General features: G+C 38.6%; 2 protein-coding genes across 7 annotated transcripts in view; both read left to right on the forward strand.

Moving 5' to 3' along the window:
* The window catches only part of gpbp1l1.L (GC-rich promoter binding protein 1-like 1 L homeolog), a 40,502-nt gene extending 37,468 nt beyond the window's left edge, over positions 1-3,034 (forward strand). For all 6 annotated transcript variants that reach the window (XM_018258314.2, XM_018258319.2, XM_018258315.2 and 3 more), the window contains 2 exons: positions 68-161; positions 2,066-3,034. In XM_018258314.2, the coding sequence (XP_018113803.1) occupies positions 68-161; positions 2,066-2,218 (247 nt within the window). In that variant the 3' untranslated portion in view covers positions 2,219-3,034. The remainder of the gene's footprint in view (positions 1-67; positions 162-2,065) is intronic.
* A 4,453-nt stretch (positions 3,035-7,487) lies between these two features.
* LOC121403046 (coiled-coil domain-containing protein 17-like) overlaps positions 7,488-26,664 on the forward strand; it is a 31,182-nt gene continuing 12,005 nt past the window's right edge. Inside the window, exons 1-8 of the mRNA XM_041590429.1 lie at positions 7,488-7,585; positions 13,316-13,524; positions 14,291-14,416; positions 14,970-15,032; positions 17,317-17,446; positions 17,680-17,833; positions 21,750-21,869; positions 26,123-26,259. Coding sequence (XP_041446363.1) covers positions 13,321-13,524; positions 14,291-14,416; positions 14,970-15,032; positions 17,317-17,446; positions 17,680-17,833; positions 21,750-21,869; positions 26,123-26,259 — 934 coding nt within the window. The 5' untranslated portion in view covers positions 7,488-7,585; positions 13,316-13,320. The remainder of the gene's footprint in view (positions 7,586-13,315; positions 13,525-14,290; positions 14,417-14,969; positions 15,033-17,316; positions 17,447-17,679; positions 17,834-21,749; positions 21,870-26,122; positions 26,260-26,664) is intronic.

Below are 26,664 nucleotides of genomic sequence, written 5' to 3' on the forward strand. Positions count from 1 at the left end.
TATATATATATGTATGTAGAGGGATGTCATGACTAGCCATTAGCTTCATGCATTTCCTTTATTTTAGATTATTGAAAGAGATGGGATGGGAGGAGAATGATGAAGACTGTTTGCCACTAACTGAGGAAGAGTTACAGGAATTTCAGATTAAATCTCAGCAGGTAAATATTGTTTTTCTGTTAACATTTACTGTTTTCCAGATGGTTTTCCGTTTATACCTGGTATATAACCGTTAAGTACATTTTTGTACCTATTTTCTTCATACCCGAAACATGCAGATGATGGTTTTGCATTATCCCATATCACCTGCAGTTCTTCATAGAGTTTCTCCTCCCAGAAAAGCATTTTGGACAAATTTCAGTTGAAAATATTAAAAATTGTTTGTTTGTTTTTTCTGTATAGGATCTAACTTATAAATGTGTTCAAAAGGCTGGAGTGTCAATTAGAAATGGCGAGTCAACCCCAAAATAAAAAAACATAATTCTAAGCAACTTTCCAATGTTCATTTATTACAAATGGTCAGTTCTTTTAAAGTTATTTGCAAAAAAAAAAAAAAAAAAAATTGCCATTGAAAGCAGCATAAGCTTAACTCCTGGTTGTTCCTTTTTAAACAATGTTGCAAAAGTCTTGGTTCCCCAGCAAAGACAGGTCTGTTAATCAGCTGCCTTGTCTTACATTGTATCAACAGTCTGAGCCACCAAGGCAGAGAATAGAAAGGGACAGAGAAACACTGCTTTCAACAAATATATATATATATATATATATACACACACACACACACACACACACCCATACCATACCATACCATAAACCATTTGTAATGAATGTATATTACAAATTGTTTTCTTTTATTACGCCAAAAAATAAAAATTTTGGGTTGACGTTGCCTTTAATATTGTATGGCTCTTAATGGCACACAGAAAATTGTGAGCATACAAATGCAGTTGGAATCCTATTCACTTAGAATAAAAAACAACAGCCTTTACTGCTTCAAGCACTTGCAGGCAATTTCTATTGAGTGTATGGGGGCAATTTCTAGTGTTATGTTCCCTGCTCAGGTGAGTCAATGGCCAAAATAGGCATCATATAGCCAGAATAATGGCTGTACATAAATGCATTCATATTTTCATTGTGCTCCCTGTGCTATATATATGGTGTTTGACTCCCAATACCTGTTAAAGGAAAACTATACCCCAAAAGTGACATTAAAGAATCTTCTCAAACTGGAATAAATGGTTAAGTAAATATTGCCCTTTTACATCTCTTGCCGTGAACCACCATTTTGTGATGGTCTGTGTGCTGTCTCAGAGATCACCTGACCAGAAATACTACAACTCTAACTGTAACAGGAAGAAGTGAGGAAGCAAAAGACACAACTCTGTCTGTTAATTGGCTCATGTGACCTAACATGGGGTTTGTATGTGTGCACAGTGAATCCTACGATCCCAGGGGGTGGCCCTTATTTTTTAAAATGGCAATTTTCTATTTATGATTACCCAATGGCACATACTACTAAAAAAGTATATTATTATGAAAATGGTTTATTTACATGAAGCAGGGTTTTACACATGAGCTGTTTTATGCAATATCTTTTTATAGAGACCTACATTGTTTGAGGGGTATAGTTTTCCTTTAAGTATATCATCCCTATTCATTATATATTAAATACATTCTTTGTACAGTCCCAAAGCAGAGTTGAAGTGCAAATGTGATTTGCTTTATGTAAACTGTATTACTCTGCTCGCTAAGCTTGTGCTGCATGCAGTATTGGTGTGCTAACTAGTTACCAATAGGCGCAGGGATTCTGCTGCAAAGTGCCTTTATTTATCAAGAGCTGTTCAGCTCCAAACATGTTGTGTTGTTGAATAAAGGCAGAATCCCTGCACCTATTGGTATCATTACCCAATTACTGGATTTATTGATTATATTGCTCTGGATGGAATAAGGGTTCTTGATACCAGAACGAAGAAGGAAGGGTAAATATACCAGTTTATATTGACTGCTAACTAGTTACTACTCCTTTCAACAGATTTTTGCTGATTACTGTATCTTTGTTCTTTTAAAGCTAAAAAGAAACAGCATGGGCCTAAATGGCTTTTTGAGACAACCGAGAAGATGTGCCCTGCTCTTGTCCTGGCGTGGCCCTCTAACTCCCGACCCCAGCGAATGCTCCGACAGCGAAACAAGCAGTACAGACACTTCAGACGACGAATCCTGATCCTCTAATGAAAGAAGCATCTAAACATCCCCTACACTCCTATCCTAAACTACTCTGTTCACAGCATAAATGTTGCCTGCAAGATGGAAAGAAACACAAATGTGGTTTAGTTTTTTAAAGCCCTTTGCTGCAAGAGTGTCCTGCCTTGCTTCCAGAGTAGCTGTCGCATATTTTGTGAAGAACAAGAGCAATTTCGATGCTTTTTTTTTTTTGTTTAAGTCCTCTCTCCTCTTTTGTTGTCCGCTTTCTAGAGACAAAAACTGGTTTTGTACAAGTTGCAGAGGCAAAGGAGAGGTTTTTGTTTTCCTTTTTACTGCACCTGTTCACCATATACATCTCTGAAATGTGCAGAAAAGCTTCTAACCCAGCGGTTCAAATGAGAAAAGCAAAGGTTTAACCCACTAAATCACTCTCTGGGAAACAATAACTCTTAAACTCTAATTGGGATTGATTCATTCTTATAACTTTGCTATCTAGATATTATGCAGCTGCAGTTGTCGGCCACTTTCGCCTCTTTATCCAAGAACCTGGCTTGTTCTGTGTTATTTTTTTAAAAGGGGAATAATTTGCAATTGTAAAATATTCAGAGAGGATTTTTTTTTTCTTCGTGTGTGTACCTTTCACAGCCTTGACATTCAGGGTGGATTGTAAAATAAAACAAGATTTGGGTAAAAATTACCATTCTTGGGGAAGATTTCAGAAGATTATTTTGATAACATTATTTACAGATTAAAGAAAACTGGTTATCTGTATGTGAGGGCAATGTCACCACAGCAGCTAATAACTTGGAATAAATATTTTGCATCAGTTTGCCAATCTGTGTTATGGTTTTTTTTTCTCTTATGTTTTGATTAATGCTTTCAACAAATGCCATAATTCTGAAAAAGTCATTTTTGTGTCCTTTATACTCATGATACATAAGTATCCATTCTGTTCAGTGATCTGAATGTGTGCATATACAGTAGAAACCGGATTTATGGCTTTCTGGATTATTCCCTGTTTATCTGCATACATTCAGTTTGTCTTTTCCCCGATTTTACGTTTGTTTTGTCCAATCCCTTGAGAAACATGAAAGTGGGGATCTACTGTATAAGGGGTTGAGTCTGGCAGCTCAGTATTTTAGGTGCAGACTCTGAACTGTTACAATTTGCTACATTAGTTGATACATTTCTCAGCAGCATCTCTGGAGTATTAGCAACTATTGTATCAATTCTAACAGCTGCCTTTAATGAAACTCAGGGATTCTGCTCAGCAGGGACAAATAAGAAATGTATCAACTAAATGTTTCAATTTAGAACAGTTTACAGCCCCCCCCCCTCCCAGAGCTGCTTTAGAAGGTGAAAAATTACACTTTACGCTTCAATATTAGAAAAAAAGTCATACATAGAAAATAGAAAGTAATTAGAAAAAAATCTTTCTGTTGAACTATATCATACCAACTGAACTGAGAAAAAAGTGTTGGAAGGTGAACAACCCCTTTAACTGATCCATTTGATGATTTAGTGCAAGTAAAAATGGCCCATACAATGAGAGAGATGTCCGGGACTTTACTATCAATACTTCATGTCGGTCGCTTGGATTATATTAGACTGCCTGGTTTATCCCATTGTATCTTCATTTTATACAGCACAATAGTTTACCTTGATAACTTTTAGTATGTATTCGAATATTCCATTTATAGCACATTTCTATTGAACTTATTGTTCCTCATCTGCCTTTTTCTTAAAGGGGTGCTTCACCTTTAAGTTAACTTTTGGTATGTTATAAAATGGCCAGTTATAAACAACTTGTCACTTCTCCATTAGGTGTTTTTTGTATAGTATTTTAATTATTTGCCTTTTTCTTCCAACTCTTTCCAGCTTTCAAATGGGGGTCAATGACCCATCTAAAACAGTCTCTTTAAAACTACAAATGTATTGTTTTTGCTACTTTCTATTACTCACCTATCAACCCTCTCACATTCTTATTCCAGTCTCTTATTCAAATCAATGCATGGTTGCTAGGGTAATTTGGACCCTAGCAACCAGATCTTCTAAATAAAAAGCTTAACTCAAAAACAGCATAATAAAAAATTAAAACCAATTGCAAATTCTATGAATATCACTCTCTACATCATACTAAATGTTAAATTAAATGTGAACAGCCCCTTTAATTTCAGTTTAAAATGTTATCACATTTTGGGGGTTCGCTAACCCAGCAGCCAAAAAAACTCTGTGAGGTTGCAATTTTATTATTTTCCTTCTCTTTCTATTCCTCTTATTTATTTGGAGCCGTTGAACAAAAAAATATAATAACGAAGACCATAAAAACTGAAGAACGATTGCAATTTGTTGTGGTGTCATTGGCTCCACGGCTACATATAGAAGTACAGCTCTGAGACAGACATTGCAGGATTACAGAACACTGAGAAAGTGCAGCAGCAGCTAACCAGACAATAGTGTTGTAGGATTCGTTAAGTTAAAGGTGAATTACATTGCCTAGTTTCAGGAGGCCACACTGAGCAGATTTTGTCGATTTTTCTCAAATTACCACCGTACTGCTGTCACTCCATTGTTACATTGTACTTCTTCCTCCTGACTCCAAAAGAGTAATTGAGCCATTCCCAGGAATGTGCAGTAAATGTGAATTTCAGTAAACTTGACCGTTGACTTAACTGCATCCTACCTTTTATTGAATGGATCTAATGCAACACTGAAGCAGGATTTCCCCTACTCAGGAATATGTTTGGCCTCCAGCTGTAACCCTCCGCATACACACACAAGCCGTGCCACAACTCAACCAATTGTCAACCAATTGTCGGTAGGGTTATATTCAGATGGTAAAGAGGCATTAAACCCCTTTTTCAATGTTTCTGTGAATGAGCAGCTTTACAAAGATTGAACCTTTAAAGGGGTCCTCCTCCCAAAAACAATTTTTGCCCTCTGACGGGCTTCCCCGATTGATATGTGGCTGAGAGTAGACCAGATGTTGATGGAGCAGGGCTAAACATCCTGTAGGATCACTGACTGCATCTGTTCTTTGATGAAGTCCTGTAATCCGACCACTCACTATGATCTGTTGGTTGGGTCCTAGAGTCCACAATCAGATCATTCCGATATCACCCACCTCAAGGTAGGCATATCAGGGAGAGATCCACTTGTTTATCAAAATTGCTACACGAGCGGATCTCTGTGTATGGCCATCTTTAGCTGCCCCTGCATGAGTCCAACTGTTTCTGTAACAGAAATTTGGGCAAAAATTTGTCAGATTTATATCAAGCAGTTTTGAAAACTAATTGAAATAAAAAAGAGTAAATTGAAAAAGTGCTTAGAAGAGCACGGTGTCATTTTTTTTTTCCTTTTTTTTGGTCTAGGGAAATGAAATGGTAAAAAGTGACATCAAACTAGGGGGGCGCAAGCCTAAGCAATAGTCACATGCATTTTCTCTTTGTACCTAAGAAAACTAGTAGGTTTGAATTTTATGCTTTTTCTTTAAAAAGACACAACATTTGATTATATAACGTTTAATTATATATGGTTTGAATTAAGATCAAATATTGATGTCATTGTAACATAGAAAATGTAGATTGAAAAAAGATTGTTCCAGCAGACACAAGGGCATCCATTGAGATTAGAAGAAATAAGCAGTTTTCTGGTTGCTAGGGTCTTGTTTATCTTAGAAACCACACGGGTTAAATGGGAGACTGGAATATAAATAGGAGAGGGAGAGAATAGAAAGATAAGGAATAAAAATTAGCATTATTAATTAAAGTATAAGCTCACAGATCAATCTTTTTTTTTTGGCTACCAGCTGTAAAGATGCAGAAGAGGAAGGGAAATCATTTAAAAAAAAAAAAAAAAAAAAACTACAAATAATAAACAGTGACAACAAATTGTACTAGGAATAGGACATTATTTAATATACAAAATGTTAACTTAAAGGTGAACCATCCCTTTAAATTGTGACACCATCTTGAATGCCCCCCTTTCTTTTCAGTGTTAGGTAGGGTTGCCACCTGGCCAGTAAAAATGATGCTTGGTGCCAATGTTATTAATAGGAAAAAACAGCAAAAATATAGGAGGGCCGGTATTTTTTTTCCAGAAAAGGTGGCAACCCTAGTGTTGACATTGACATCGACATCTATATATATATATTTGTAGAAAGAAAGCTGTTGCACGCAAGGGAATTTCTCAAAAAGTAAAAAAGAAATTTTATTTAGATCGACGTTTCAACCCTCAATGGGGTCTTTATCAAGATACATACAACTGATTTATCCCACACATTTATAGCCACACGTGTGCACCTTCCCCACAAGCCACCCCTACCATAAAGTGTCCAATTTCAGGCCAACAAGTCCCATGATCCTCACTGGGATGGTGATCAGTGCTGCCACCTAGGGGTAAAAACACAGAAATATCCCAAATGTATAAAATTAAAAGCATATATTAGTCAGCTAAAAACAATTTCAACGTTCATCTAAAAAAAGATACATAGGAGCAATATTCATTTAAACCCTTAGGGGAAACAGTATTGAGCTTTTTAATCCAAAAGGTTTCTTTTTGTAATAATAGGTGACAGCGGTCACCTCCTCTTCTTCGGACAGGGATCGTGTCCAGGGCTGGACTGAGAATTAAAATGGGCCCTGGCATTTGGCCCACACAGAGGCCCAAACAGCCCACTAAATACTGACTTTCTATGGCACCTTATAGCAGCCCCTCTGGCATAAACCAGAACCCACAGATTACCAGTCCGGGCCTGATCGTGTCTATACCCATGAAACGGAATGTGGGAGGACCATGACCCTTTTCAAGGTAGTGTTTGTATAGGGGAATATCAGTATGTCTCTTTTCAAATGCAGCCCTTATCGATGGCCTATGGTTTCCCATGAGTTCTCGAATAGTATTTTGGGTTTTACCTACATATGTGAGTTCGCATGGACATACTATAATGTACATTACATGTGTGGTAGTACATGTTATGCGGTGTCTGATCTCTATCTGTCTGCCTGTATGTGGGTGATAGAAATAGTTGCCTGTGTGACATATTTCTACAGGTTGTACAGCCAACACATTTATAACACCCATTTTTAAGTGGTGCCAATCGTAAAGGTGTCACGTTCCTAATTCTGCTGCCAAATGATCTCTGGCTTCTTGTATCTCATACACTCCTGACAGATACAGTTCCTACTATGTCTCCCCTCGGCTGTAGAAGGGCAAATAATGAGAGAGAAGGCAACTTCCCATGACTCTTTCTTTTGCTTTTGTTAACAGAAAGTGACAGGTGCACTTTAAGCACCGCCCCAGACTCTCCTCTGGTTTCCGTAACAACAGATGCTAAGCAGTCACTGAAAAGTATTGGAAACTCAGCAGCAGTGGAAAGAAGAGCTCGGTAAGGTTTGGCTTTGACTAACACTTTAGTGGATTTGGGGGGTAACGTCTGCCTGGTCACTTCTGTGTATGAGTGAGCCCTGATTTCATTCAGGAGTCTGCTGCTTAGTGTCTGTGGGACTGTTAGCTCCCTGGGCCAAGCAGCAGGGTTTATAAGGCAGCATTGTGTCTGTCACACACGTATATATTTCCTACGATAGTGTGAGCAGCAACAGCAATAATAGCCTATGGGGGAAATTTACTTAAGGGCGAAGTGGCTAACGCTAGTGAAAATTCGCGACATCATTTCAGCACCTCGCCGTTTTACTAACGGTCGCCAAGGAGATAGACTCTGGCTCAACTTCGCACTCTAGCGCCAGGCAAATTTTCGGTCTGGTGAAAGAGCGTTACTACGCAAATTCACTACGTTTTTGATTTTACTGACCATTACCTCTTGCGCCAGACTTGCCTTCGCCACCTCACACCTGGCCAGTGCAATAGAGTAGATAGGAGTTCCTCAAAAAAAAGTTGAAAATTTTTCTAAGTTCCAAAAACGCTGGCGTCTCTTTTCCTTTTTACAGGGTGATAGGCTGAAAAGGATCGAAAAAGTTTTTTGTATTACCCTCCTTCCCCCCTACATTTGTTAACATATGGCACCTAAACTAAACTGTGGGCACATGTGTAGGGCAATATAACAACTTTATATAAGTTTATTAAGGTTCCCTGGCTTGTGTAGTGTAATGTATTTGCTGCAGCATATACGGCCGTTGTACTTTAACTTCACGCCATGTGCAAATTAGCCAACGCTAGCATAACATCGAACTGCTGAGCGTATTTTAGCTAGCGCAACTTCGCCAGCGTTTGTTACCCCGTGTGCAACTTCGGATCTTCATGAATTAGCGTTGTCCAGGCGAATTTATGCCTGGCGAAGTGTTGCGATGTGCGCAAAGCCAGCGTTGGCGAATTTTCACCGGTTAGTGAATTTGCCCCTATGAATCTGAATACATTTCATTTGTAACCCTTTCTTGGGAACAATCAGGCACAGCAAAAGATGATTTTTGGCAGTGGGGGTGTGGAGATTTTGCTGCTGCACAAAGTTTTTCCCATGTCCCAGGCTCCTCAACCAGCCCAACCAATACTTACTAAATTAGATTTCTCAGTCAGCACCTATGCCTCCCAATTCTTAGGATCTGATGCACGTCCAACGGTTTCCACCATGTGTCCGTTTACTCACAATTTGCAGATATCGACAGCACCAGCCATAGATCGCTTTGTTTAAAATGCCTTTATTGAGACATGGGTTTCTGACCCCAATACACTTGGCAACCAATACTTACTTCCAGAACCGGAAGTACACAGCCCCCTTGCCCCCCCCCCCCCCACACACACAGCGTTCCAACTCTTTTGGTAACAATACCTTATGTCACCCACTATAGAAGTGTAGTTATAGTGTTATACAGAGGTATGCTGCTTACTGTTTTCTGGAACCCACTGCTCAGGGGACAACTCTCAGTCTCTGTACTAAAAATATGACCTTTAGTTCTTCTTGTTTGGTGGCTATCCTGTGGGAAATACCGACCACTTTAGTTCTCTACTTATTTGCTCAATCTGTCAGTGGACAAGTATCTAGAGATTTCAACAAACTTTTTTATTTATCCCAGGCATATTACTTCTGAAGACATCAGAACTTTGCTCTTATCGAACTAGCACATACTGACTCACTCACGGTGTCTGTAAAACTCAACCACTTGGGTCCTATACATCACCACAGGGTACTAACCCCACTATCCTCCTTGTTGGAGCCTTGACCTGCTCGGCTAGCTGAATCCTGACTGTCCACTCCTGGAGTGACTAAAACAAAGTTAACCAATATCACTAACTTTCCTAACTGGGCCTGGTATCGGTAATTCTTTATAAATAAAATGTTTTTTTACAAAACATACTATGCTGTGTTCCCTGGACTTAAAATGTGTGTGCATAGCTTAGTGGGAAAAAGGGAAAGTTGTGCTCACCGCTAATTTTTAAAACCATTAGTATAATGAAGCAATAGAATTCTTAATGAATCAGATGAAAATTGAGCATAGGACTGGCCAGATATGGGATGACTTTGACGTAGTTGGCCAGCTTAAATATATTGCAATATATGGACAAACAATCCCTTTTTTGTTTAATGGGTAAAGGGTAAGGCATTTTTCAGTAGCAGTCTCTGTCTAACATTAGTCTCTGTTATACTAACATATAATATAGTGCCTGGCCTTTTTGATGATTCAGGGGCCATATTGGAGGCCCCTGAAAGCTTGGATGTTGCCAATCACTGACATAGAGCATTGTCCCTGCTATGAAAAGTTTAATTGCTTGCACCATTTCTGTGGCTATACATAGAAATAAAGCTTCATTTTAGGGAATTATAAAAATAGGAGGGCTATGGGAAACAGACATTTGTGGCCAGTTTACAATCACAATGTGTTACAATGTAAATAAAAACCCATCTCCATCTCACTAATATTAAGTGTTTTACAGTACAGCTTCATTTGTATTTGCTTCGTATGGCTGTGCACTGCTTATCTTGACTTCATGTACCATTGTGAAAATGGAGGAGAGCTGACAATGGATGAGCAGTGGGAGGAATAGAAAGGCACAGATAGCAACATCTGCTTTAATAGCAATTTCATTTACAAATTAAGTATTTACAAACCAGTGGCATCATTAAAAAATGTATATCGCAAAGTTGCTTAAAATAATATTTTCTTGCATTTTGCAAAGGAAGAGATTTACACCTTTACATGTTCTTTCACTAGACAAAATTGTATAGATATTTTTGGGGAGGAATGGAGTTTGCCTTTAAATGCAACAGGTCTATACAATTGATGCTTTAATGGATACAATGACAAAAATCTATTCTTCACTTGTACAGACAGATAATTGCGTTCTCATCACAGATCATTAAAGAACAATACTTCTCTTATCTAAAATCTACTATGTCCTCCAAACCACAGCAGCTGTTTGCCACATTTAACTCACTCCTATGCCCCCCTCCACCCCCTCCACCTATTAATGTTACCGCCCAAGACCTTGCTCATTTCTTTAATGAAAAAATCGATCTCATTAGGCTGAGCATACCGTCCGACAACAATCTCAGACTAATGTGCAGTCCCACTCACATCCACTTTGCACTCCTTCACCCCTGCAACTGTAGATGAAGTTAATAAACTTCTAGCCTGCTCAAAACCCACCACCTGCTCCCATGACCCCATACCCTCTCGCCTTCTCCACCCAATCTGATACACTCTCTCCTGCACTTACCCACCTATTTAATCTTTCACTCTCTACTGGTACCTTTCCATCATTATACAAACGAGCACTAATCACTCCTATCCTCAAAAAACCTTCCCTTGATCCCAGCTCTCCTGCTAACTATCGTCTGGTTTCCCTTCTTCCATTCGCATCCAAATTACTAGAAAGGCTTGTTTACAAACACCTGATCCAGCATCTCACTCACAACTCCCTCCTCGACCCCTTGTAATCTGGCTTCCGCCCATCACACTCAACTGAAACTGCCCTCACCAAAGTAACCAATGATCTTCTATTGGCAAAGTCTAAAGGTCATTATTCCATTCTAATCCTTCTAGATCTCTCTGCAGCCTTTGACACAGTTGACCACACACTCCTCCTTGACATTCTACACTCATCTGGCATTCGGGACACTGCTCTTTCATGGTTTACATCTTATCTGTCTGGCCGTTCCTTTAAAGTTTCCTTCTCTAACTCTACTTCTACTACTTTCCCACTCTCTGTTGGAGTTCCTCAAGGCTCTGTTCTTGGCCCCCTGCTGTTCTCGCTCTATACAACTTCACTAGGAAAACTTATTCAGTCATTTGGACTTCAGTATCACCTTTATGCTGATGACACCCAACTCTTATCTTTCTAATTCTGTCCTTTCCCAAGTCACAGACTGTCTCTCTGCTGTCTCCTCCTGGATGTCACAGCGCCACCTGAAACTGAACCTGTCAAAAACAGAACTCATTATATTTCCTCCAAGATCTTCCCCTGTCCCTCAGATATCACTCACCTTCTATTGTCAATGAGGTATAGTCAGTTAAGGACGCATGTCCTAATGGTTCCAATAAAGAGTTGTTGTGTTGTTATAAAATCTGTTATCTGTACCAGGCCAGTACAGTGGCCACTAATGGACACTGGTAAAGGTAGAGTAACCATTCCCCTGAGGTTTAAAATCAATAGAAGGGGTTTAATTCAGACCTTTCACGTGAGAAACTGTAAAAGAAAATGCCTATGAGCGAAATGCCATTTTGATATAATTGTGAATACTACTACTGCTGTTTTGTTGTTATTAAATTCAACAGAAGTGTTAATGTCATTCTGTTTAATTAAACAAAGGCCTTACTTCTAAGAACAACTGGTGTGTAAGAAGTATTTATATATAATTTTATATATAATATATATTTTATATATTAATATTCCAACTTGAGTGTAAGTGGTTTGGGAATGTAAAATATTTTAGGTGAGTAAGTTTAGGTGTAGGTGACATGTTCCTACACAAAAACAACGCAAAAGAATAGGGATGAGCTTCTCAGCACAAGAAATATTGTGCCTATGGCCGACCTGCCAACTTTTCCAACATCACGAGGACCAGAGACATTAAGGCTATTGGTGATTTACAATGAGTAATGCACTGAGAGGGCTTTAGTAAAAGAAAATAAACTCATAATATGAGCCTGTCAGTTAATGTAAAATAGCAGGTGAAAAGCGAGAGTGTGTAACAGTAGTTATTGATTTTTCTTTTGCTTGGGTAATATTCAATATTCAGTGTGCTTTGTGAAAGCAGCACCTTTCATTCCACCACACAGGCACGCTGCCTAGGAGTCATCTTAGACTCTCATCTGTCTTTTTCACCACACATTCAAACACTTGCAAAATCTTGCCGTATTCAACTGCGCAACATTGCTCGAATACGACCCTATCTCAGTTCAGAATCAACTAAAACACTGATTCAGTCTCTCATCATCTCCCGCCTTGATTACTGCAACCTACTCCTCACAGGTATTCCAACAAGTCACCTTTCACAACTCCAATCTGTTCTAAATGCAGTTGCTAGACTCATTCATCTAGCTCGCCGCTCAACATCAGCTGCTCCCATATGTATGTCCCTTCACTGGCTCCCAGTCTCTTCTAGAATCAAATTCAAATTACTTACACTCACATTCAAGGCCCTTAATAATGAAACCCCTCCCTATATTTCATCTCTAATCTCCAAATACACTCCTTCATGAAACCTACGCTCTGCTTCTGATCTTCGCCTCACTTCTCCTCTGGTCACTTCTGCCCATTCTCGTCTACAAGACTTCTCTCGGGCTTCTGCTTTTCTCTGGAACTCTCTGCCACAAGCTGTCAGACTTTCTCCTTCTTTCCAAACTTTCAAGCGCTCCTTAAAGACCCATCTGTTTAAAGAGGCTTATTCGATGTACCTTAATTAATCATTGCTGTATCAAAAATGACAAAGTGTTTATATAATCCTAATGTCTCAATTGTACCCTAACCTTTTAGTTTGTAAACTCTAATCTCTAGGTCCTTCTAACCCTATTGTACTCTGTAATCCTTGTCTGTTATCCACCATTTATTCCCTGCTTGCTATAACTGCAGTAAAGCACTGCGTATCTTGACAGCGCTATATAAATAAATGATGATGATGATGATGATGAAGTACTGAGATCTATAGCAGTGTTGCCTTTTTCAGGTAGGATGGCCGATTTGGGCACATACCGATGTAACAACTGCAAAATGGATTTCCACTCCCAGAGACTACTGGAGAAGCACAAGGAAAAGTTCTGTATCGGGAGCAACATCGGAGATCCTGTAATTCTCAGTTCTCGATTCTTGGACGGAGGGGAGACCTTGCACTTGGATGGCAGAGTTCCACGGATGACAGAGAGCCCTGATTTTAAAGTAAGATAATAAGGCAGAGGTTATGTTTCTCACATCAATAGAAAAATGTATCTATTTCACAGTTTTTAAGGTTCTTGCATAATGTATGGACTGTGAAAATAAAGAATATGCATGACTGAGTACTTTAGATAGGGCCCTAAAAAGGGCAAGAGTTATATTCAAGGAAGATGGCAAAAAAGCATCTGTGGAACTTACTGGTGTTCCATATTTTCAAACTTTAAATGTCCACTCTGAAGGGTAATTGGAACATAATAGAAAGGGAAAAGGCATTAGCCAGGGACATCAACCCTAAAATTTAGGATTATATATAGGGATGCACCGAATCCAGGATTCGGTTCGGTATTCAGCCAGGATTCTGCCTTTTTCAGCAGGATTTGGACCGAATCCTTCTGCCTGGACGAACCGAATCCAAACCCTAATTTGCATATGCAAATTGGGGCGGGAGGTAAATCGCATGACTTTTTGTCACAAAACTAGGAAGTAAAAATGTTCTCCCCTTCAGTATTCGGCCAAATCTTTCACAAAGGATTCGGGGGTTCAGCCGAATCCAAAATAGTGGATTTGGTGCATCCCTAATTATATACAATAGACCAAGGACACATGTAGCATAGGTGTCACTGCTCTCAGTCTGTGTACATTGTGCAAACTGAGATCAGATGAAAAACCAGCAGATCAATGTTATATTCCAAATAATTGCGTTTCGTTCCCCAGGACATGTGTTAAAAAATATTCTTCTAATTGTGTGTTTATGTTCATTATTTGCCAGACAAGAGACAGTATTGCTCGTCTAAGAGCAAGGGAGAACCTTCTAAAGGAGCGGGAGCTGATGGGTGGATTTGGGCCGTCCGACAGTGTTTCTGACAGTAGAGCTCTAAGGAGTCTTACAGATGAGGTTGGTGAAGCACATAGCTGTTAATTTATCATATTTAACGTATTCATATCACCTTTTGTAAAACTTTTACAACATATTAATACTGGACAGATATGGCCATTTAGTCATAATTCATTTTCTCAACTTATTTTCTAGCCGTGTCTTCAACACTTTCTCCCGGCCCATTTTTTTCACTGTTTGACCCCCCCCCCCCGGCAGGACACCAAAAACTGCAATGTACTGTATAATGCCCTGCCAGGCAAATAAAATGCAACACACTTGTTTTAGATTGTAAGCTTATTTGGGCAGGTCCCGCTTTACCTATTGTATCAGTTATCTGTTGTTTTTATATGTTATCTTTGTATTAAATATTTACATGTATAATTAACATGTATTTATAAAGCACCAACACATTGCACATCTCTGTACATACAATGATTATACAGATTTACATACATAAAACAACAACCATTATCCGATTCAATGTTTCTTCTGGAAATTTTTCAGCTGCAAATTGCAGAACAATCAACAAATAGTATTTATAAACGGATACATGTTCATTTTCTTTTTTTAGTTTCAGAAACTAAGAAAATCTTTGCAAGAATCTGTTCCAACATTAAGATCATTACAGTTGCAGGTAATATTGCTACTAGTAGTAAGAATACTAGAAAGTGTCATATTCCTGTACAGTTTTCCTGGAAAAGAAGTATTAATACGATCTGTCGAATTGTTACCATTGTGGGCAGTGGAAATCATCAAGTATGGCATACCTTCACAATTCTTGCCTGAAAAAGCTGCTGTCATGTACTAATAATGAAGAAGTACCATACTATATGTGAATGTGATTTCTAGGGGACGATTTATTAAGTCGCAAATTTTTCGGATTAGGTATTTTTTGATGCCAAGATTCTGAAAAAAAAAAAGCCAAATAACCCCCCCCGACTTTTTCAGGATTCATTATGCGACAAGCTAAACCTGTCAAAAACACGCAGAAGTCAATGGTAGATACCCCTTACAGTTTTCTCAACTTTTCCCGTTCATGATTTTTCAGTTCGGATCTTTCATGACATTCGTGATTTTAGAGAAAGAAAGTTTAGTAGTGTTTTCAAAAACCTCTAAGTACCAGGCATGTACTACAACTGTATCATGTATGAAGGACATACCTGTGTAAGATACACATTTTAGGATGATTTCCTTTTACCATTACCATTTGTATTTCAGTTTAATATGAGGACAAATAAGATATAACAAACATTAAAGTGTACCTGTCACCCAAAAATATAATGAAATCCAATTTGTATTTTTTATTAAAGTATTCTTAGCTCTTTTAAAAATCTCAGCTGTCAATCAAATATTGTCTGACCCTCCTCTATGCCTTAGGCATTTAATTGTGTAGCCAGTGCATAAGGATTGCATATCCCAACATTTTGGAAATAAAAAGAGGGACAAAAGATTTGCCACGCCGCAAAGGTTTTTTGACCATGCCCATTTTTGTGGCCACACCCCCTAATTACCATGTTCATTTTACAAAATCTGGCAGTTTATGAAAATTTGAACATATTTCTGTGTTTTTTTCAGTTATTACAGTTTTGCTAATTAAGGTGAATTGCCCTTTAAGTTGTGAGTCTAAAATTTCCCAAGGGACCTGTTATCTTATATTGTTACAATTACTTATTTGCTTATCTCAAAATTGTTACAAAAGTATCTATTTGCAGCTGTGGCTGTTCTGGGCTCTCTGCAAAAAGCCAATTATGTTTTCTGGCTGTTCGGTGCAGAGAAAAACAGGACTTTCCAGTACAAACAAGGGACTGTGGGTTGAGCTGTCAAAAGAGGGTCTGTCCCTCTAAAAATGGGACAGTTGGGAGGTATGGGATGGACATCAGGTGCACAAACAAGATTCTGAGATGATGCAAGGCTTGCCTTAATAACAGTGTCCACAAAATGGCTCCTGCCTACTTGCTAAAATTATGAATTCCCAGACTGAAGGAAACAAATAATTTATATAGTGTAATAAAAGTTAATTTTGCTTGATTAATGTGATAAAATAGGATTTTGAATATTTTTTTTGGGTGACAGGTCCCCTTTAAAGGTATTTTTAGAATTGCTATATGTGTGGTCCACAACATATTGATTCTTTGTTTTGGCTCCAGTTAAGTGGACTAATAGCCTTGAAAGAATGTTTGTTTGGTTTATCCCTCTCCGTTTACTGGAGTTAAGATGTTGTCATGTCTTCATAGTACCAACAACAGAATAGGAACTTGTGGGAGTGTAGAGATATCTCTGCCTCTGGACTGCTTACTTCACAGTGACATCAATAATAATAAACACTGAAGTCTGAATCCATAAACCTGTACCTTGGACTCGCGCCACTTGTAGTCCTGGATTACCAAGACAAAACAGAAGCAAAAAAGGTTTGCACACCTTCAGTAACTAGTTTTGGATTAAAACTTGATTTTATTCCATGTATTTAAAACAAACATGTCCTAACGCATTTCGTATACAAAATGCTTTAGATTGTGTTTGTTACATGAAATAAAATCAAGTATAAATCCCAAACTGTTGACCGAAGGAGTGTGTGCTTTTTTTGCCTCTGTATTCCCTATGCATTACCCCAATCTACTGGTTCGTGGGCTCTGCACCCACACCACCGGAAGAATTTGGTGAGTGCGGATTTGTTTTTATTTGATTCCATTGGTGTGCAGTGATCAAGCCTTGAAGTGTGGAACCTGGGGTTTTATACAACCGGGTCATATCCATTATCGGGTGAGCCACTGCGCTATTAAATTATTGCTGCCCTATCTGTCAAGCTTGGGGTTTTATACACCGGGGTTGAGATAAGTTCAGCATTTGTTTTACTTGAACTGAGCTGCACTTTCCATTGTCTGGATTACCAAGAGTTGCCTTTGTGATCATTCATGCAGGGGGAAGGCAACTCCCAAATACATTGGGAAAGAGATTATAGAGAACGCATGCATGAAATGGCTGAGGCCCATGAACGCCACCTCGCAGATATCCATGCTAGTAATCAAACTTTAGAGCTGCAGCGAGAAGGTAAGTGCTACGTGAATTAAACTTTAAAATAAAAACCTAATTCTTGGCAAAGCATTTATTATTTATACATGGACATTGTGTGACACCAAGGCCAGCGGATGCAAAAAAATGCAGATAATTGTTGTTTACTAAGGTTTAGTTTCTTCCCCATAAAAGGGAATCTTGCTTATTTTCTTTTCCAGTATTGTGCATTGTGCACCTGCTTGTTTTATAGTTATTTGCATCCTTTACAGAAATCCGTCAGCGACTTTCAGACTATGCTGGTGCTGGCTCCTCCACCTCACACCTTGAGCAGATGCTCCTGGAACTAAAGGCCCAGGAGGAAAAGAACCAATTGGCCCTGGATGCTCTGAGAGACCAAATCGGACTCATCCAGTCAGAAAACAGGTAGCACTTTGTTTGCTTCACATACAGTATAAACTCATATGGATGGTGAATGCTATTGAAGAGATGTAGAGAGTAACATTTATGATAATATAAATATTTTTTGTTTTTGCTTTATCCCTGTGAATTTTCACCTACTTTGGCAAATGTGTATGACTGGAGTTATAATTCTCATGGGATTTACTGGTTTGTTTGTAAACAAGTTTGTGGAAAAACACTTATCAAATGTCTGCTGGGGACATTTTATTTTATTTTAAATTTTATTGCTAAGGGGCCTATTTATAAAATCCTGAAGCTGCTAAAAATCCGAATCCAAAAATACTCCAGCTAAAACCTTTTGAGGTCATGTAGAAGTCAATGGCAGATGTCCCTTTTACAATTTGAAGATATTTCTTAACATAGTGATCTGTGCTGGTTTTCGTACAATAATCCAAAGAAATCGAGGTTTTCAGGCAACAACTTGAAAAAGTTGTACGATTCGAGCTTCAAATTCAAAAAGTCATACGATTCGAATTGATGCACGATTTTCCCACATCGACTTTTTCGACCTGATTTTTAGTTAAAGTTAGGTCAACTTTGTTTAAAAAAAAGAATGCGAAATGTGAATCTTAGTAAATGAAAAAATGTAAATCTTTTTATTCCCAGTCTAAACATCTATACTCTATGGATCTTCCAAAAGTGGTAGGGATATCATTATCCCTACACATCAAAAACTAGGAAAAAGTTAACACAATTTTAAGAAGTTTAAGAATATATGGATTACAGAAAAATACAGGAAATAACAACACCGTATTAACACAAGCCCCTAAATGTTGTCCATTAAAAAACAAATGATCTTAAAGGAGAACTAAACCCTAAAAATGAATATGGCTAAAAATTGCATATTTTATAAACAGGGAGCCCCCGAATTACATACACCCGACATACATACAAATCATACTTACAGACAGAGGCTATTACACTAATGTACTGTGGTTTGCTTGACCTTTAATAAACCACCTGCCCCAATTCCCTCTGGCATGTGTTGTCTACTGCAGAGCACAGAAAGGTAAAACTACATATGCACAGAAAGGTAAAAATAAATACTATCTTAAGGCAAACATCTGTCTTGTTGCATTTAATAAGTAAATGTATATGTTTCAACTTATATACAAATTTAACTCAAGAAAAAACCTACAGACCCTATCTCGTACGTAACCCAGGGGCTGCCTTTACAGAACTTATTGCACCAGCCTAAAGTGCTAAAGTGCTTCTCAATAGCAGCAATGATCCAGGACTTCAAACTTGTCACAGAGGGTCACCATTTTGGAAAGTGTCTGCGACACTCATATGCTCAGTTGGCTCTGAGCAGCTGTTGAGAAGCTAAGCTTAGGGGTCGTCACAAATTATCAAGCAGAAAATTAGGTTGGTCTATAATAGCTGATTCTACAGGGCTGATTATTAAATTCTGATGCTAGTTGCACTGGTTTCTGTGCTGCCATGCAGTAATTATCTGTATTAATTACGAATCAGTCTTATATTGTGGCATTTATATTCTATGTGTACTGTATGTTGTGAGTGGGTCCCTAAGCTCAGTAAGTGACAGCAGCACAGAGCATGTGCAGTGAATCAGCAGAAAAGAAGATGGGGAGCTACAGGGGTATCTTCAGAGACACAGGTCTTCCTTGCTAAAGGGCTGTGGTTGCCTTGAGCTAATATAGAAACCCAAAACATAATGTACAACATTTCTAGCCTGCTTCTTTAGTTAAAGGGATACTGTCATGGGGAAAAAAAAAATTTTCAAAATGAATCAGTTAATAGTGCTGCTCCATCAGAATTCTGCACTGAAATCCATTTCTCAAAAGAGCAAACAGATTTTTTTATATTAAATTTTGAAATCTGACATGGGGCTAGACATTTTGTCAATTTCCCAGCTGCCCCAAGTCATGTGACTTGTGCTCTGATAAACTTCAATCACTCTTTACTGCTGTACTGCAAGTTGAAGTGATATCACCCCCTCCCTTTTCCCCCCCAGCAGCCAAACAAAAGAACAATGGGAACGTAACCAGATAACAGCTCCCTAACACAAGATAACAGCTGACTAAGAACAACACTCAATAGTAATAACCCATGTCCCACTGAGACACATTCAGTTACATTGAGAAGGAAAAACAGCAGCCTGCCAGAAAGCATTTCTCTCCTAAAGTGCAGGCACAAGTCACATGACCAGGGGCAGCTGGGAAATTGACAAAATGTCTAGCCCCATGTCAGATTTCAAAATTGAATATAAAAAAATCTGTTTGCTCTTTTGAGAAATGGATTTCAGTGCAGAATTCTGCTGGAGCAGCACTATTAACTGATTCATTTTGAAAAAAAAAAATTTCCCATGACAGTATCCCTTTAAGCTTTAGTTCTCCTTTAAGAAATGCTAGAATGGCCTATGATGGAGAGATTTTCTGAGTTTTGGTGTAAAACACTGATTAAGGTCCAAAAAAACCTTTATTTCCACCATTTCTACTATTTCCACTGGAAAGGTCTCTGAGGAAGTGTTGTATCACGAAACGCGTCAGACCTCAGATGCTATATTGATTAGATTGATACTATGTTTAAATAAAGTATAACATTCTTTTAACTAACTTGGAGACAAGTGACTAATTTTTGAAAGGTTTATGGTGTCATCTTTAAAATGCAAAATTAATCACACCTGATATTGCATACATCATGGGCCTTTAGGGATGCACCAAGTCAAGGATTCGTTTCGGTATCCAGCCAGGCCCAGATTTCCTTGTTGGGCGTCCTTAGTTTGCAGGATCCTAGTGCCTGCCTGTCTTTGCATCCCCCACGTGAGTGCAAGTGTGCATGCGCCGGAGCTCAGGGGACTATGCTACAGGAGTTGAGTTGCATGCCCCCTGTGCTCCTAAGAATGCAGCTGGGCAGAATGCCACCCCTAAAATCTTACCTCCACTAGGCCCGGGCCTTTGTGGCCGCACCACAAATTCGGGCCTTTACTCAGCCAGGATTCTGCCATTTTCAGCAGCATTTAGATTTGGCCGAATCCAAGTGCCTCGCCAAACTGAATCCGAATCACTTGACTTTTCAACACACAAACAAGGAAGTTAAAACATGTTTAACCGCACATGTAACAAGCAATTCTCTTTAACCCGTACTAATTTTATTTTACATATGCAAATTAGAGGTTGGATTCAGTTTGGGATTCAGCTGAACCTTCCTTGAAGTATTCCGGATTTGCCTGAATCCCAAAATAGTGCATTTAGTGCATCCCTATTTGCCATCCATGTGGCACTTAGTAGGTTGGGTTGCAGGCCAAACATGCTAAAGCACTCAACTCATGGTGATGATAATATGGAGAAAACCTGTGGAACGTGTGGAATTAATCATACTATAATGTGCATTTTAGGACATCCTACCGCTAAATCAGAGGTGGGGGGGAGGAATATTGACTGGGGTAGAGTTTCATGTTGCATAGTTAGGATGTCCTAAAATGTACATTGTAGACTACAATCATATTAGGGACAATATAATTTCATATAGAGTTCATACAGAGAGCTATTAGAGGGCCACTTGGACAGTATTAAGGACGATCTAATTCTGCTGTGGTGGGTTAATGCAATCTAGTGGGTGTAGGAACAGTTGGGTTATTCAAGTAACATGAGCATATTGCTGGAAAACAATCTACAATTCTCTAATATGGGTTAAAAGACATTTGGGCTCTACTAGCCCTAAATAGGCATGTGTAGTGTTCAGATCTTAGTGGCTCTAAACTTATTTTATAATTGTGAATTTACTTTTCAAATTGTAAAACAATAATGTTACATGGTTAATGGGTGCTCTATCTGCTTCTGGGTGCTGATCCAGTGATATGTAAATAGCTGAATTACATATCCATTATTCATGATTTCCTTTTCTTTCTAATCTGAAGAACCAAAGTAGAGACTGCAGACAAAGATATCCCATCCAACACCGCTGTACAGAAAGAAAAAGTGTCTCTAAACTTCATTGCCTTTCCTCCACGTGGAAGCTCCCTCTCGTCAGAGATCAGGTACCATTATCTGCTTTATTCTTATGTAGCGCTACTAATATGCTTGATCTCATGACCATACCATGACCTGGACGAATGAGAACTTTCATAAATACTCAGGACCTTTTTTTTAGTTTTTAATAGAAGAATACCAGAGGCCACCCCTTTAGACTAGAAGAAAAGAACTTTCATTTGAAGCAACGTAGAGGGTTCTTCACAGTCAGGACAGTGAGGTTGTGGAATGCACTGCTGGGTGATGTTGTGATGGCTGATTCAGTTAATGCCTTTAAGAATGGCTTGGATGATTTTTTGGACAGACATAATATTAAAGGCTATTGTGATACTAAACTCTATAGTTAATATAGGTATGGGTATATAGAATTTTAATTAAAAGTAGGGAGGGGTGTGTGTATGGATGCTGGGTTTTCATTTGGAGGGGTTGAACTTGATGGACTTTGTCTTTTTTCAACCCAATTTAACTATGTAACTATGTAACTATCTAAGGAAGCAGAGCCAAACGGATCCACAAGACCATAGATATTCAGTTAAAAAATAAATTTATTAGTAGAAAAGTTAAAAATATAGCTGCATCTCCATCCACCCCTACGCGTTTCGCACCCCTCAGGGTGCTTAGTCATGGGCTTTTAATGCACAGCAAGAAAATCAAAATTTTACAAGAATTGTTGAGAGTCTGCTGTTCTGATTGCATGCAATGGTGAGTTATCACAACTTATTTGCTGAGGCGTCTGTCTCTATAGTAAGAGACAACAATATTGAAACATGCAGCCAGTCTCATAGTCAGCAATATGGCAGCCCTCATAGCAATAATGGAACAGGACAAGCAGTGTTGGATTAAGTACTATGTGCCAAACGCAGCAGCCTGAGGTCCAGGAGAATAAAAGGGGACCTATCCATATGCAATGAGCACACAGGTTTGGCATTTATCGCAACAAAATTAGGGGTTTCACATATTTGGCATGTTTTATGTTAATTTTATTACATGCCATTTTAATGCTTGTAAATTATTGTTCACATAGGTACTTTTTAGGTGTTTTCATAAAGATAGTTCCTCCTCTATAGCTATTAAATATACTCTATAGCTATTAAATATAATACAGGAATAGGATCTGTTATCCAGAAACCCTCTATAGAGACAGCTCGGAATTTTATTATTTCTCCATAATAATAAAACAGTACCTTGTTCTTGATCTAAGATATAATTAATCCTTATTGGAGGCAAAACCAACCTATTGGGTTTATTTAATGTTTAAATGATTTTATAGTAGGCAATGTATGACGATCCATATTATGGAAAGATCCCTTATCCGAGCATTCTGGATAACAGGTCCCATACCTGTACTGCATTTACATAACTTTAAAGGGATACTGTCATGGGAAAAAAAAAAATTTCAAAATGAATCAGTTAATAGTGCTGCTCCAGCAGAATTCTGCACTGAAATCCATTTCTCAAAAGGGCAGACTTTTTTATATTCAATTTTGAAATCTGACATGGGACTAGACATATTGTCAACTTCCCAGTTGCCCCAAGTCATGTCTAGCCCCATGTCAGATTTCAAAATTGAATATAAAAAAATCTGTTTGCTTTTCAGAGAAATGGATTTCAGTGCAGAATTCTGCTGGAGTAGCTCTATTAACTGATGTGTTTTGAAAAAAACATGTTTTCCGATGACAGGATCCCTTTAACTGACCTAAGCAACACTGAGTATTCAAGTATTGTTTTCTAATTGGAGTTTTTGTAATCATAACATCATTTTAAAAGCTTTTATCTGTAGTTGAATGAGAAGAGTGATGTGTTTTTTGCTTGTCTGTCTGTGTGTGGTGCATGAATCTACTGTATATTAGTGATTCTGTTGGTGATTGAGCCAAATTCTAGCAGTTTTTGCAGGATTCGGATTAAGCCAAATCTAAAGTGTTTAGCTAAACTAAGGGGCACATTTACTTACAGACCAGACTTTGCACAACTACGTCAGATGTTGTTTCATGATGAATATGTGTATTTATAAAAATGCACAACTACGTCTCTGCAGAAGAACGTTAGCATACTTTCGTCAGAGACAGGGGTGATCCTGGCCCCTCTGCCGCTTGAGGCAGCAGCAGTTGCTGCCGCCCCCCCCTCCCCTGTGCGATTACCTTTTTGCGCCTGAGGGGTCCACGAGGGTGGCAGAGAGGGCCAGTATGCTAGCGCAGAGAGCCTAACTATGCTCTCTGCACTAGAAGAGCTGAAATTCAGCTCTTAAAATACCAGGAGCGGCATTTTTGCTGCCCCTGGTACCTAGTGGGGTGCTGCCGCCTGAGACGACAGCTTCAAATCGCCTTATTGGCGAAGCGCCCCTGGTCAGTGATGATTTGTTGGTGTTAAAATTTCATAACAAATTTACTCTTTACAAATTTAGCGAAACTTTAACCTACTTACGCTTACGTCAACTTAAATTCAGTGGGTATATAATTCATAAAAAAAGTATGTTTTAGTGGGAGCACTTACCGGACACTGAATTCAGACGTGCTGTACTGCTAGCTGCCATCCCACACGGTCACAAGAATTCCAGGAACAAAAAAAGCAAAGCACCGTGAGAATTCAGTAAAATGTAAAAAAATTGAAATTTTATTCAATAGACATATAAAAACCAGTTACAGCAGCAACCCGTGGCTGCCCGCTTAACGCGTTTCGTGGCGTCCTGCTTCTGATGAAGTGGCAGGACGCCACGAAACGCGTTAAGCGGGCAGCCACGGGTTGCTGCTGTAACTGGTTTTTATATGTCTATTGAATAAAATTTCAATTTTTTTACATTTTACTGAATTCTCACGGTGCTTTGCTTTTTTTGTTCCTGGTATATAATTCATGTCTATGTATTTATTAGTGGTGTTGGTGAAATTGCTGGAAGTGGCCACTTTTTATTAAAAATGTCCAAGGAAGAAAAATGAAGACAGAGATCCTCTATTGTCCTAGGACATGAGCCCACCGTAAAACTGGCATGAGCTTCAAATGTTAAAAAAAGTGTAAATAAGATATTTTTAACAGTTACAACATGTAAACATAATCCGACTTTAACTATGAAAAAATTCCAGAGTTAAGACTTTTGCTTATGGCTTTTTTGGAATACAGGATATGATGTCACTGACTTGATAATGTTGATGATGTAGCTTCATTGTATTTATTCGCCAGTCAGAACCCAATTAAATAAATTGTGGTGAGAATGTGAATTGTCTTTTAGGGTAAGGTCACACTGAGCGTTTCGCGTAGATTTAGTCATCTTTGCGGTGACCAATCTCCCCGAACGCCTTCCTCTTGCGCTGGCTAGAATGAAAAATTGCAAAGTGAGGGAAGGTGTTCGGGGAGATTGGCCGCTGCAAAGATGAGGCGATTAGTCGCCAGGTGACTAAATCTCCCCGAAACGCTCAGTGTGACCTTACCCTAAGGGTAACGAAAATTCGTCAAAAAAACACAATTTCGCTCTTTAGTAAATATGCCCCTAAATCTGAAACACTTTCACATGACTGTAAAACTCTGCATGACTGAATGAGACCATTTTGATCACAACTGACATCATCTCAAATCTGAATGTGCAGATAACAGCAACCACTAAGCATTTCACTTTAACTGGTGTACTGCATTTAAAATCATCTAAGCAAATATTTGGTTGCTATAAGTAACTGGACTAGGAAAAACTTTCCCCCTGTTGTCATATTTGCCATAATGTTTGTTATTATTCTGAATAATTGGCACAAAAGAGTAACAGAACAATCAATCATGTGCTTATTTATCAAGATAATTCAAAGTATCTATTTCTAGAAATTGGTAATTTTTATGTAGAATTCCTTTAAGCTTTCCCATCATCACCAGAACATGAGTGTCATTGGATTCTTCTAATATCTATATCTATATATGCTAAAGTATGGGGCCTTTCCGTCTGTTCCTAAAGTACAGGAGCTGCAGAAGCTAGTTGATCAGGTAAAAATGTTTATTTTCCTGTTAACTAATAACAGACGGGACTACAGTCATTGGCTTACAGCAGCCCTCATACTGTGTAGCCTTAATAAACAAATGTATAAGCGAGAAATTAGCAAATTACAGGAGAGCAATAGCAATAGATAAGGACTGTGACCAGAGATTCTGAAAGGTTTCTGTCATGCACTACAAAGTAACTTATTGGGATATCTGTTACATATCCTTGCAGTTTTTCAAGTTCAGAGGGACATTCTTCTTGTTGTATGTTTTTCTAAAGCCTTACATATACCTCCCTCTTTTTTTTTAGTGCCCTACAACTAGCTTATGTTCAAAGTGGGGGAAACGATCCTTCTGTTTTGGCACAGATGCGGGACCTGCAAGCAGAAGCACTGACATTTGAAGAAATGGCACATAAACAGGAGCGCAAGGAGAAGAAGAAGCGAAGTATAAACATACCTTTTCTACCTCATTGGGGTTTTTCTAAATCCCACATATTATTTGCTTTATTATTTAACAAGGGTGTCATAATCTCAGGAATGCCCCTGGATAGGATAGCCCAAACACTCGGCACTAAATCTGTGAGACTCTCCTACAAGTAGGGTTGCCACCTGGCCGGTATTTTACCAGCCTTGCCGGTAAAAAATGATGGTTGAGCCCACTGTTTTAATAGGGAAAAAAGATAAATATATATTTTTTCCAGAAAAAGTGGCAACCCTATCTACAAGTGCAAGATTTTGTAAGGCAATTGTTTCCTGAGCCCATGGACCATTGAACTGTGTGACTATTTTCATTTCCTTCCAAGGGCAATGACGCTATGAACTTGTAGGAAAAGGAACTTAATAGGAACTT

Source organism: Xenopus laevis, chromosome 4L (genome assembly GCF_017654675.1).
Source record: "Xenopus laevis strain J_2021 chromosome 4L, Xenopus_laevis_v10.1, whole genome shotgun sequence".
Lineage (NCBI taxonomy): Eukaryota > Metazoa > Chordata > Amphibia > Anura > Pipidae > Xenopus > Xenopus laevis.